Source organism: Phalaenopsis equestris, unplaced genomic scaffold, assembly GCF_001263595.1.
Source record: "Phalaenopsis equestris unplaced genomic scaffold, ASM126359v1 Scaffold217118, whole genome shotgun sequence".
In the NCBI taxonomy this organism is placed as follows: Eukaryota; Viridiplantae; Streptophyta; class Magnoliopsida; order Asparagales; family Orchidaceae; genus Phalaenopsis; species Phalaenopsis equestris.
The window spans coordinates 156,016-167,514 of record NW_018235671.1 but is presented as its reverse complement, the minus strand read 5'-3'; the positions used below and the strand labels follow the sequence as shown (position 1 = coordinate 167,514).

Here is an 11,499-nt window from a genome sequence, read left to right as displayed (position 1 = left end):
CTGGTATTGTCTCAGTCAACAATTGGAAAGAATCACATGAGGTTGTATGAATGAGAATATAGTTCATATGATTGAGTGCAAATAAATAGGGAAATATTCTTTGGTGGGTGTAGAGTTAGAGGACTTTAAAGTGACAGGTTAAAACCCCCAACTTGGTTTATTGTTTTAGGTTCTGATACGAGAATGTTAGCCCCCAGGTGGAGGGAATTGAGGGAACTCTAGAGTGAGAGCTAGTATCTTCCCTGCCTAGTCGGTCTTCAGAACTATTCAAACTTTAAATTAGTCAATGTTCTTTATAGCATCTCTAGTAATGGTAAAGAATATTATTGCTCCTATTTGACAGAATAAAATTTGCATACTTCCACAACATAATTTCTATACTTATTACTGATTTATAATAAGAAGAAAGATATATTCATATTAAATACTTTTTTTCTATAAAAACTTTAGTTATCTTTTTACTGTTTTGTTAAAATATCAAAAATACAAAAAATATTTAAATTTTAAATTCCTGCAAAAATCGTTTTTATTCTAAGTAATTATCTTTTTAAAAATAGAAAACTTTCTAAAAAGTGCATATGTCATAATCTTCTCTGTGGGTTTGATATTCAGGTCTTAATCAAAAAGTCCTATATTACTTGATAATGATTCGTATACTTGCGTAGTATCCCAATATAAAATATATATAAATAAAAAAGTTAAATTCTTTTTTTACTTCAGGATCAAGTTTTTCGTTTTGTTGCAAAATAAGGAAATATAAGTGAAAAATACCATCAGAACTGTTGCTATACTGTGCATAAGCATTAGGTACTGGATCATTGTCCTCGACTTGTCTCTCAGAAAGCACACAATAGTTCTACCACTTTTCTACTGTCATCCCCAATCAGTTGAAGATTATTGCCAGTTGGCTCAGGATTGTTTTCCATAAAATTTTCAACCGGAGGCACTTCAATACGTGGCGGAAAAGAAGTAGTCGGATCACCCTCCTCATTGGTTGTAACCGGAGTAATACCTTCCACTCACAAATTTGGCTACGACTCTACCACTATCGTTGTTAGAGCCACCAATCACCGCGAAGCTCCCTTAACCCCAGAATCTGAAGCGCCAGTTGGTAGGGGCTACTCCTCGACCATCGAAATAGCTTGTATATCATTCCGCGAGATATCATGTAGTTCATCACTTGGATCCCCAGACAAAGCCACTTGGTTACGCTGATCAAGCTCAAGGTCATCTCTTTTTCTTTTTACAACTAATTACTGCCTTAACCTTCCACTCGTTGGATAGGCAGAGCGCTCATCTCTCTCAGAACCATACGAAGAACTTCTTTATCAATATCAACTTGAGCTTCAATACTATACATGGTGTCGATTGGAGTTTATAGAAAAAGTAGTAAAAAAGAAAACCTCATTAATCTTATTTATAAGAAATGCGACATAGAAATCCATGGAGTAATTTTTTATTTATTAAACGGTTCAGATTATAGATGAAGTTTTCCATCATGAAGATTTTCTTGTTCTTATCGCAACACAGCCTTCAAAAAGCAAGAAAATTGGGGAAACAATATGTATGTAGAAAAATTATCAGCACGAATCTCATGACAATCAAACTGCTTAAAAGGGGAGAGGTGAAATTTGATGACCCTGTCAGATTTAAAGGGCTCGATGAGTCGATCGACTGAAGATTAACCGGCCCAACAATCAAAAGCCGATCAGATTAAATTCCACCAATTTATCGAATAATCTCCTGGATCGAAGATAACGATACCGGTCGGTTTAGAGTCAACCGAAAATCACTTAAAAGACGCTTATTCTCAGAGTCAAAACTGATTGATACTTATGAGGAACAAGCCAACCCAACTTAGTTGAGTAGACTGATCTAAAGGCATACCACATACATATCAGAGTACATAGAATTTGTAGTTGTCAACATTAGTTTGGCGCGAAAATGTTTTTATGTCAGTTATGAGTGCCAAAAGGTGTCGAAATTAGTTATAAATCCATAAATTAACCAAAATTATTTATAATAGTAAAAGGGCATCTAAAAGGAAAAAATCTAATGAGTAACAACCCTAATTAAATAAAGGCAAATAAGATTTATAACTCCTCATTAAAATAAGGGTAAAATTGTAACTATATCAATGCCCTCCCATGATTATAAAAAGGGGATATTTTATAAATAAATAGTTATTTCCCTCTGAAAATGTTCATCAATGCCCTCTCTCTGAAGCTGTACATCTTGCACTCTATCCCAAAGATGTATTTTAGAGGGCAAACCAAGATTGGACACATAACATTTAATTACTTTATATTTTTAAATTAATACATTTTAAAGATACCAACTAAGGGTCCATAAATGAAATGCAATTGAAAATTAATTACAAGCGAGATCTAATAAATAAAATAAGCCACTAATATTTATGCAATAGTGATATAACACACATTAACGACAAAGTAGAAAGAAAGAAAAAAAAAATCCTCCAAAAATATTATTTGTACGGTGAACTCATCCTTCACGATTTCCGAAATCGAAATTTTTATTTTGTTATTCCGAAGCTCTCCAACAAAAGTGCCCCGTCTTCCAACCCCTTCAGGTTTTTTGGTCTTCATTATTTCCCTTTGGACCAGCTTTTTCAATATCAGTTTTCAAGCACGATTGCATTTCCTTCTCCAGGAGGGAGAAGGTAGTTTTTTTTCCGCCTTTTTGGTGCATGTTAAACGATGACTGTATTGAATAGCTTCTAACCTCATGGGTTTTGGTCCAATCTTATTTTTGAAGTTTTAGTTCTGGTCCGATGGCATGCTTTGCTGAATACGTTTTTTTTCTGTGACATCAATGTTCTACTGCTGGTCTATACTCTTTGTGAGTCGAATCTGTGACACCGTTTTTGTATTGGCTTGCAATATCTGGAGGAGATGCTATGGATTCTTATCGTTATTGCTCTATTAGTTCAGCTTGACACACACATATGTCTATTGAATCTCTTTCTGATAGTTTTCTGATGGCTTACGGCAGCAATCATTTTTCTGAGGCTTAACATATTTTATATTTATGTATTCTTTAGAAGTTCCTTTACCAAGCTAAGCACTTTTGTTGGGATCCCTATGACGTTTAACAACTCTTTCACATGCCTTTGTTTAGCACTTGCTATCACGATTACTTTTTTGGTAATTTGTTGGCCTTCTACGACTAAATCTATTTATTTTAACGGAATTTTACATCGTAGCAGACAATTCTTATGTGTTTACATCTCTCACACCTATACGTACATTGTTACGTACATAGCACTTTGTTGTTTTAAACCTATGCATGAAAATGGGTATTTCACTTTTTAATTGTGCTAATTTTAATGTGATATTAAAGATTCGAGTACTATGTGAGTAAATATGAAAGTTTAGGAGTGAGATATGTAAATGCATAAGAATTGCGTGCTATGTATGTAAATTATTTTAATTTTATCATTACTTTCAGGTGCTATATCTCATTAGTTGTTTAGCCTTACTCTTTTTTAATTGTTCTTTTTTTCGGTATTGACTTGGTATCATACATGAATTATATGGTGGGATGAGTTTTTGCATTAGTTTGGTAGTCTTACATTGGGTTGGTGGCTAAATAAGTTGTATGAAAGCTTATGTGTCATGGAATCATCAGACAATCTTGAGGTTTTTTTCTATGAAAGAGTTGAGAGGAATTGAGAAGAGAGTTGAGTGGGCGGAGTAGGTAAAAGAAAGATATAGGAATACCAAGTTCTTCATTTCTAGGTGTTCAAAATATTGTCTCAGTGAATTGATGAAACATTTTCGAGAAACTTCTTAAGTGGATAATTATTAACATTTGCTTATCCTTCTTTCTTGTTATCTTTTCAGTGTTACTTTCTCTTACAAGTGTTAGAGATTTAAGACTTCTTTTTCTTTATTTAGCGGGCTTCATTCTTATTTTAGGAAAAGCTGACTATTGCATTTTTATAATCTATCATGATTGTGGTTTTTAGTGGGTTGGATCCTCTAATTTTCTTATGAATGTGGTTTTATTTAGGCCCAGCCATATAAATTCTAGTGTTCATTTTTTCGTCATATCTTAACTTTTTTTTCCTACCCTTTTAGTTAATCATACTTGCTTGTGAGTTTTTTGTTCACAGCATAAAGTTAGATGTAACATTTTCAAAGCCTCTTTCTTCTGATCCTTTTCAGTTGTTCAAAATTAGTTTGCTATAGTTTGTGCGTGCGCTTGATGTTTACTTGATTAGCATTTGCTTTCATGGAACAACACCTCCAACTTTCAAAGCAAAAAAAAAAAAAAAAAATGTTTGCAGTTTTATTTTTGCTGTATTTCATTTTGCCAACTTCTCCATTCTTGCAGGAAGAAACGTCATTAATATATTTGTGACTGCAATATCCATCATCTTGAATTATTCAAGTGCTGAACAGCGTCAGTCTATTACATTCTTTCTTAATCAATGGGTTCTGAAGGGCCTCCAGTATTGACTGTTCATGTTACCGGCTTTAAGAAATTTCAAGGTGTCCATGAGAATCCTACAGAAACCATTGTAAATAATTTGGGACGATATATGGACAAAAAGGGATTACCAAAGGGTCTTCTTCTAGGAAACTGCTCTGTTCTGGACACTGCTGGAGAAGGGGCAGTTGAACAACTTTACAAAATTTTGGAAACTTCTTTGAGTGGGCAGAACAATCAATTCCCAAGTTCTGGTAGTGTTATTTGGGTTCGTTGTCCATCTACCATCCTCACCTTAAATTTTTGTTGAATGTTTAATCGAATGGTCTGTGGTGTGATATAGGATAAGTTTCTAACATGTATTTTATATCCAGCTGCTGAGCTATCCTTTTAAATGTGCAGTTAAAATCCGTAATGTTTCATACACCATGCAATTTTTTGGGGCAACCAATCAGGAGGATCTTAGGTCAATTAATTGGTTGATTGTGTGACGATTTTAGATATTCTCATTCAGAACTCTATTTTTTTCTTTTTAGATTAACTATTCTTTGGTATTCTCTATTGAGTGATCTACAGCTATCAATTGCCAAATGAGAAAACTTTTAAGTTTTTCCAACTTCATCTCAAGTTTTAAACTCATCTAAAGGCTCATTTGGTTGATTGAAGATTGACTGCATGTTTTAAGAAGTGATGATTTTATTTTCACTCATTTGGATTTAAAATAAAATCATCACATTTGAGGGATTTAAGTTAATTTTATGGTCGAAAGCTATCTACACCCATCCAAATGATGGAATCTAGAAATTTCATCATTTTGCTTAAAACATGATTTCTAGTTTCAAGCAACCATACTATTATGTTGTTTTTGTAGTTTGTTACTCAAAAGTTTTAGCTTTTTATTCACTCTGTTGGTTGTAATAACTTAACTGAAGAAATATATTATCTCAACCTAGATTATCAATGGGCACTTTATCATCCTTATAATTACCATGTACATTACTCGCTGAACATATGATAGAAATGATCCTAATACGAACTGGTTTCACATATTTCTAGTAACTGATCTGTGTTGCATTTTAAGCCTTTCTGTTTTATATTACCTTTTTAATGATTTTAATGATAAACTTGAAATAGTTGAATCTGCATAATGTTTCAAAAGATTGCCTCTTTCTTAAATTTATAATTTTAATTCTGAAATGGCAGCTGCAATCTTATACACTCGTGATTTTACCTTATGATGTTTGAAATAGAAATGTTTTTCTGTCAAAATCCCGATGTGATGTGGCACTAAGATGCCCTGATGGCTATTTTTTCATTTTAATTTTTTTCTATGTGGCAGATAGAAGTTTCCTTGTAGCCTAATCATATGTTTTTATTTATTTATTTTTCATTTATTTATACAGAATTCATCATTCTAAGCTATATAAAGATTTCAGTCATGGTCTCCAACAACAAAGAATTACATATAAAAATTGCACTTGTCTTTTTTTGCAGTTGTCCTATCTAGTTTATTCACGTTATTTCTAACTGATCATTCGTACATGACCATCAATTAGAATTTGGTTTAGCAGCTGCATTTTGGAGTTAATAGTGGTGCAATGAAGTTTGCTGTTGAGAACCAAGCTGTCAATGAAGCTACTTTCCGTTGCCCAGACGAGCATGGATGGAAGCCTCATGTATGCTGAAACCTTTTGTTGGCTTTGACTTTTATTGTCTTGTCATGATTTCTGACCTGATATTCTGCTCTTCTTTCTCTTGCCAGAAAGTTCCCATTGTCCCATCTGATGGAGCAATAACGCAAACTAGGGAGGTATAATGATTCTTTTTAATGCTTTTGCTTGGTGTGGTCAGCTTCTTAATAAAAAGTCTATCTTCTCTTAAAAGAAGCAGGTCCTACATTACATTTCGTTCATTGGAAGCACAGCATTATCTGTAATGAGCGCCATTGATGTTGTGTATGTGCTTATGAGCTTGAGGCCTTGTGGTTATTTGAGTTAATCTTATGTTAGATGGCCTTCCATGTAGTGTCCGCTTCTATGTTTATTGTCTTAATTTCCTAGTTATTGCTTACTTTGTATTTAAGCTTGTTATTAGTATTTTTTTTTTTTTAGGAAGTGGAGACTACAAATAGTTCCTAAGTACCTTTTAGTGGGAATGATTTGCATTATGTTTTATTATAGTAATTAATCAAAAGTATTTTTCCATTTCTTCAGCCTTTATTTTCATCCATTGGTTGACCTTGCTAGGTATTGACTTTACAACACTCATCATGGTGGATGGTGACCACGCTGATGATAAAGATTAAAGCCGAGATACAATTTGAATGATTTTGCAATTAAACTTACTCGTTTCATTAACATGTTAGCTTATATAGAGCCATAAAACATTTACAAGTAAATCACTTGACTTCTTCTATTTATAAATAGAACCCTACATTAGATACAAATCTCACTCCCCTTTAATGTGGGAGAAATATATTCACTAAGCCCATCTTGTCACATAATCCAGTTAACTCCACAGTGCTAAGTCCTTTAGTGAGGCAGTCAGCCACCCACTCTCCAGTAGCTACATGACTTAGTTCCAACAGTATGTTATTTAGCTTCTTCTTGATGAAGAATCTATCAATCTCCACATGTTTATTTCTATCATGCTGCATTAGATTGTTAGCAATGCTGATTGCCGACTTGTTGTCATGCCACAACTTCATTTGAATTCCCTTATCCACTTTGAGTTCAACCAACAAGGCTTTCAACCTCATCACCTCAGCAACTCCTAATGCCATGGCCCTGTATTCTGCTTACGTTGTTAATGTTGCTACAACTGACTATTTCTTGCTTTTCCACGAGATCAAGTTGCCATCTACAAACATGCAGTATTCAGATGTGGATCGTCTATCATCAGCATAGTTTTTCCGTTAGAATTACAAAAGCCCTCAATATTTACATGCCTATTCTTCCTGAATATCAACCTTTTTCTTGGTGCACTTATCAGATATCTTAGAATTTGATATGTTGCATCCATATGGATCATGAATGTAGCGGCTCACTACACTTACTACAAAAGGAGTATCGGGTTGAGTGTGGCATAGATAGATTAGACAGCCCACCAACCTATGAGTACCTCTCGTGATCAACTGATTCACCTGCCTCTACTCTGAGCTTGAACTTATGATCAATTGGAGAGACTGTAGCTTTGCACACCCGCATACATGTCTTCGTGAGAAAATCCAGTACATACTTTCTCTGGGATAAGACTATCCCCTCAGGTCCATGAGCCACTTCAATCCAAGAAAGTTTCCGAGCTGTTCCAGATCCTTTATCTCAAATTGCTGCCTCAATCATTCCTTCAGTTGAGTAATTTTTGCCTCGTCGTTACCAGTGATAATTATGTCATCTATATACACAACAAGCATGACAGTGTGACCTTAATGTTGTCGAAAGAATACCGTATGGTCTGCATTGATCTGCTGGTATCTCATTCCAACCATCGTCATCTTAAACTTATCAAATCAGGCTCAAGGAGACTACTTCAAGTCATATAGTGACTTCTTGAGCCTACACACCCTACCCACTGTCTGGGATGTATTGATTCCCGGTGGTATCTGCATATATACCTCTTCCAGTAGCTCTCCATGAAGAAAAATTATTATTCACATTCAGTCGGTGGAGTCTTTATCCATCATTCACTGCCAGAGAAGCCATTGTCCTCACGAGTGCTCATCTTTGTTACAGGTGCAAATATTTCATCGTAGTCAATGTCATACATTTGACTGTACTCTTTTGCCACTAGTCGTGCTTTGTACCTCTTCATCTTTCCTTCTAGAGTTTTCTTTATCATGAAGATCCACTTGCATCAAACTACTTTCTTCATTGTTGGTAGTGTTACATTCTCCCGTGTTCGGTTTTTATCAAGAGCTTCAATCTCATCATGCATCGCCGCTTTTCACTTGAGGTCATCTTTAATAATCTACCAACACTAAGGTATAGAGACAAAGTCCAATGATGCAATGAATGCTCCATGCTAATGTAAGATGTTAGAATATGAAACAAAGTTTGTAATGTCAAGTTCCCACCCAAAAAAATCAGGATGATGTCTCGCATTGCTACGAGAGGTCCTCCCTCTGACGTTTTGGGGGGGGGGGGGGTAGGAGTAGATGGAGGAGGAATAATATCACCTAAGTTTTGAATCAAAGGTGGATGTTGTAGGTGTCTCAATAGTTAGGGAAGTTAGGGACAATTGACATGTTGGCACTGCAAGATCTGTTCCCTTGGTTTGCTTCTTCCTCCACGTATACAACCTTAGCTGACTTTCAGAATAGATCCCACCACCACTGGGGTCTATCTGCTCGATTTCTGTCTCCTTAGTTGATTCGTCCACATCACAATACATGATATTTCTCCCATTGTTGACCTCATTTTTGTGAGGTCTTGTCTTCTCCTTCTTAGAGCCTAGATTCTAGCTCTAGAAATTCCTACTGACCATCCTAGAAAACTAGAATTGAGACTCACATTTTTAGAAATTCCAGTCACTTCTTATTTTTCTTTGATGTCTAACATTTATGGCACAAGACCATCGTCTTATGAATGAGCGGTTATGGGCTATTTTGTGAAGACTCAGAGGAAAAGTTCCCAATAGGACTTCATGCCTTAGGAAGACATCGTCACGACCTTTTTGTCACATACACACATCAAATACACAAAGTTCATGACATTGCACGGGTTGGAAATTACATTTTGGGGCCTTTATCTTGCACTCCTTTGCTGCCCCTTGTTGAAATACATGCTGGAGAGTGTTTTAAATGTTGGAAATTATGTTTCTGGGGCCTTTATCTTGCACTTCTTGCTGCCCCTTATTGGAATACATGCTGGAAAATCATATTAAATGTTGGAAATTACATTTTGGGGCCTTTATCTTGCACTCCTTTGCTGCCCCTTGTTGAAATACATGCTGGAGAGTGTTTTAAATGTTGGAAATTATGTTTCTGGGGCCTTTATCTTGCACTTCTTGCTGCCCCTTATTGGAATACATGCTGGAAAATCATATTAAATGTTGGAAATTACATTTTGGGGCCTTTATCTTGCACTCCTTTGCTGCCCCTTGTTGAAATACATGCTGGAGAGTGTTTTAAATGTTGGAAATTATGTTTCTGGGGCCTTTATCTTGCACTTCTTGCTGCCCCTTATTGGAATACATGCTGGAAAATCATATTAAATGTTGGAAATTACATTTTGGGGCCTTTATCTTGCACTCCTTTGCTGCCCCTTGTTGAAATACATGCTGGAGAGTGTTTTAAATGTTGGAAATTATGTTTCTGGGGCCTTTATCTTGCACTTCTTGCTGCCCCTTATTGGAATACATGCTGGAAAATCATATTAAATGTTGGAAATTACATTTTGGGGCCTTTATCTTGCACTCCTTTGCTGCCCCTTGTTGAAATACATGCTGGAGAGTGTTTTAAATGTTGGAAATTATGTTTCTGGGGCCTTTATCTTGCACTTCTTGCTGCCCCTTATTGGAATACATGCTGGAAAATCATATTAAATGTTGGAAATTACATTTTGGGGCCTTTATCTTGCACTCCTTTGCTGCCCCTTGTTGAAATACATGCTGGAGAGTGTTTTAAATGTTGGAAATTATGTTTCTGGGGCCTTTATCTTGCACTTCTTGCTGCCCCTTATTGGAATACATGCTGGAAAATCATATTAAATGTTGGAAATTACATTTTGGGGCCTTTATCTTGCACTCCTTTGCTGCCCCTTGTTGAAATACATGCTGGAGAGTGTTTTAAATGTTGGAAATTATGTTTCTGGGGCCTTTATCTTGCACTTCTTGCTGCCCCTTATTGGAATACATGCTGGAAAATCATATTAAATGTTGGAAATTACATTTTGGGGCCTTTATCTTGCACTCCTTTGCTGCCCCTTGTTGAAATACATGCTGGAGAGTGTTTTAAATGTTGGAAATTATGTTTCTGGGGCCTTTATCTTGCACTTCTTGCTGCCCCTTATTGGAATACATGCTGGAAAATCATATTAAATGTTGGAAATTACATTTTGGGGCCTTTATCTTGCACTCCTTTGCTGCCCCTTGTTGAAATACATGCTGGAGAGTGTTTTAAATGTTGGAAATTATGTTTCTGGGGCCTTTATCTTGCACTTCTTGCTGCCCCTTATTGGAATACATGCTGGAAAATCATATTAAATGTTGGAAATTACATTTTGGGGCCTTTATCTTGCACTCCTTTGCTGCCCCTTGTTGAAATACATGCTGGAGAGTGTTTTAAATGTTGGAAATTATGTTTCTGGGGCCTTTATCTTGCACTTCTTGCTGCCCCTTATTGGAATACATGCTGGAAAATCATATTAAATGTTGGAAATTACATTTTGGGGCCTTTATCTTGCACTCCTTTGCTGCCCCTTGTTGAAATACATGCTGGAGAGTGTTTTAAATGTTGGAAATTATGTTTCTGGGGCCTTTATCTTGCACTTCTTGCTGCCCCTTATTGGAATACATGCTGGAAAATCATATTAAATGTTGGAAATTACATTTTGGGGCCTTTATCTTGCACTCCTTTGCTGCCCCTTGTTGAAATACATGCTGGAGAGTGTTTTAAATGTTGGAAATTATGTTTCTGGGGCCTTTATCTTGCACTTCTTGCTGCCCCTTATTGGAATACATGCTGGAAAATCATATTAAATGTTGGAAATTACATTTTGGGGCCTTTATCTTGCACTCCTTTGCTGCCCCTTGTTGAAATATATGCTGGAGGGTGTTTTAAATGTTGGAAATTATGTTTTCGAGGCCTTTATCTTGCACTTCTTGCTGTCCCTTATTGAAATACATGCTGGAGTGAAATACATGCTGGAGAATCATATTAAATGTTGGAAATTACATTTTGAGGCTTTTATCTACTTCCCTTACTGCCCCTTGTTGAAATACATGCTGGAGAGTGTTTTAAATGTTAGAAATCATGTTTCTGGGGCCTTTATCTTGCACTTCTTGCTGCCCCTTTATTGAAATACATGCTGGAGAGTGTTTTACATGTTG

At 35.9% G+C, this 11,499-nt stretch overlaps 1 protein-coding gene across 4 annotated transcripts in view; it reads left to right on the top strand.

Moving 5' to 3' along the window:
- Nucleotides 1-2,518: 2,518 nt before the first annotated feature.
- Nucleotides 2,519-11,499, top strand: part of LOC110037223 (pyrrolidone-carboxylate peptidase-like) — a 26,619-nt gene continuing 17,638 nt past the window's right edge. Inside the window, exons 1-4 of one of the 4 annotated variants that reach the window (XM_020741815.1) lie at nucleotides 2,519-2,590; nucleotides 4,357-4,720; nucleotides 6,021-6,128; nucleotides 6,215-6,262. In XM_020741815.1, coding sequence (XP_020597474.1) covers nucleotides 4,454-4,720; nucleotides 6,021-6,128; nucleotides 6,215-6,262 — 423 coding nt within the window. In that variant the 5' untranslated portion in view covers nucleotides 2,519-2,590; nucleotides 4,357-4,453. The other 3 variants (XM_020741817.1, XM_020741814.1, XM_020741816.1) reach the window with 3 other exon arrangements.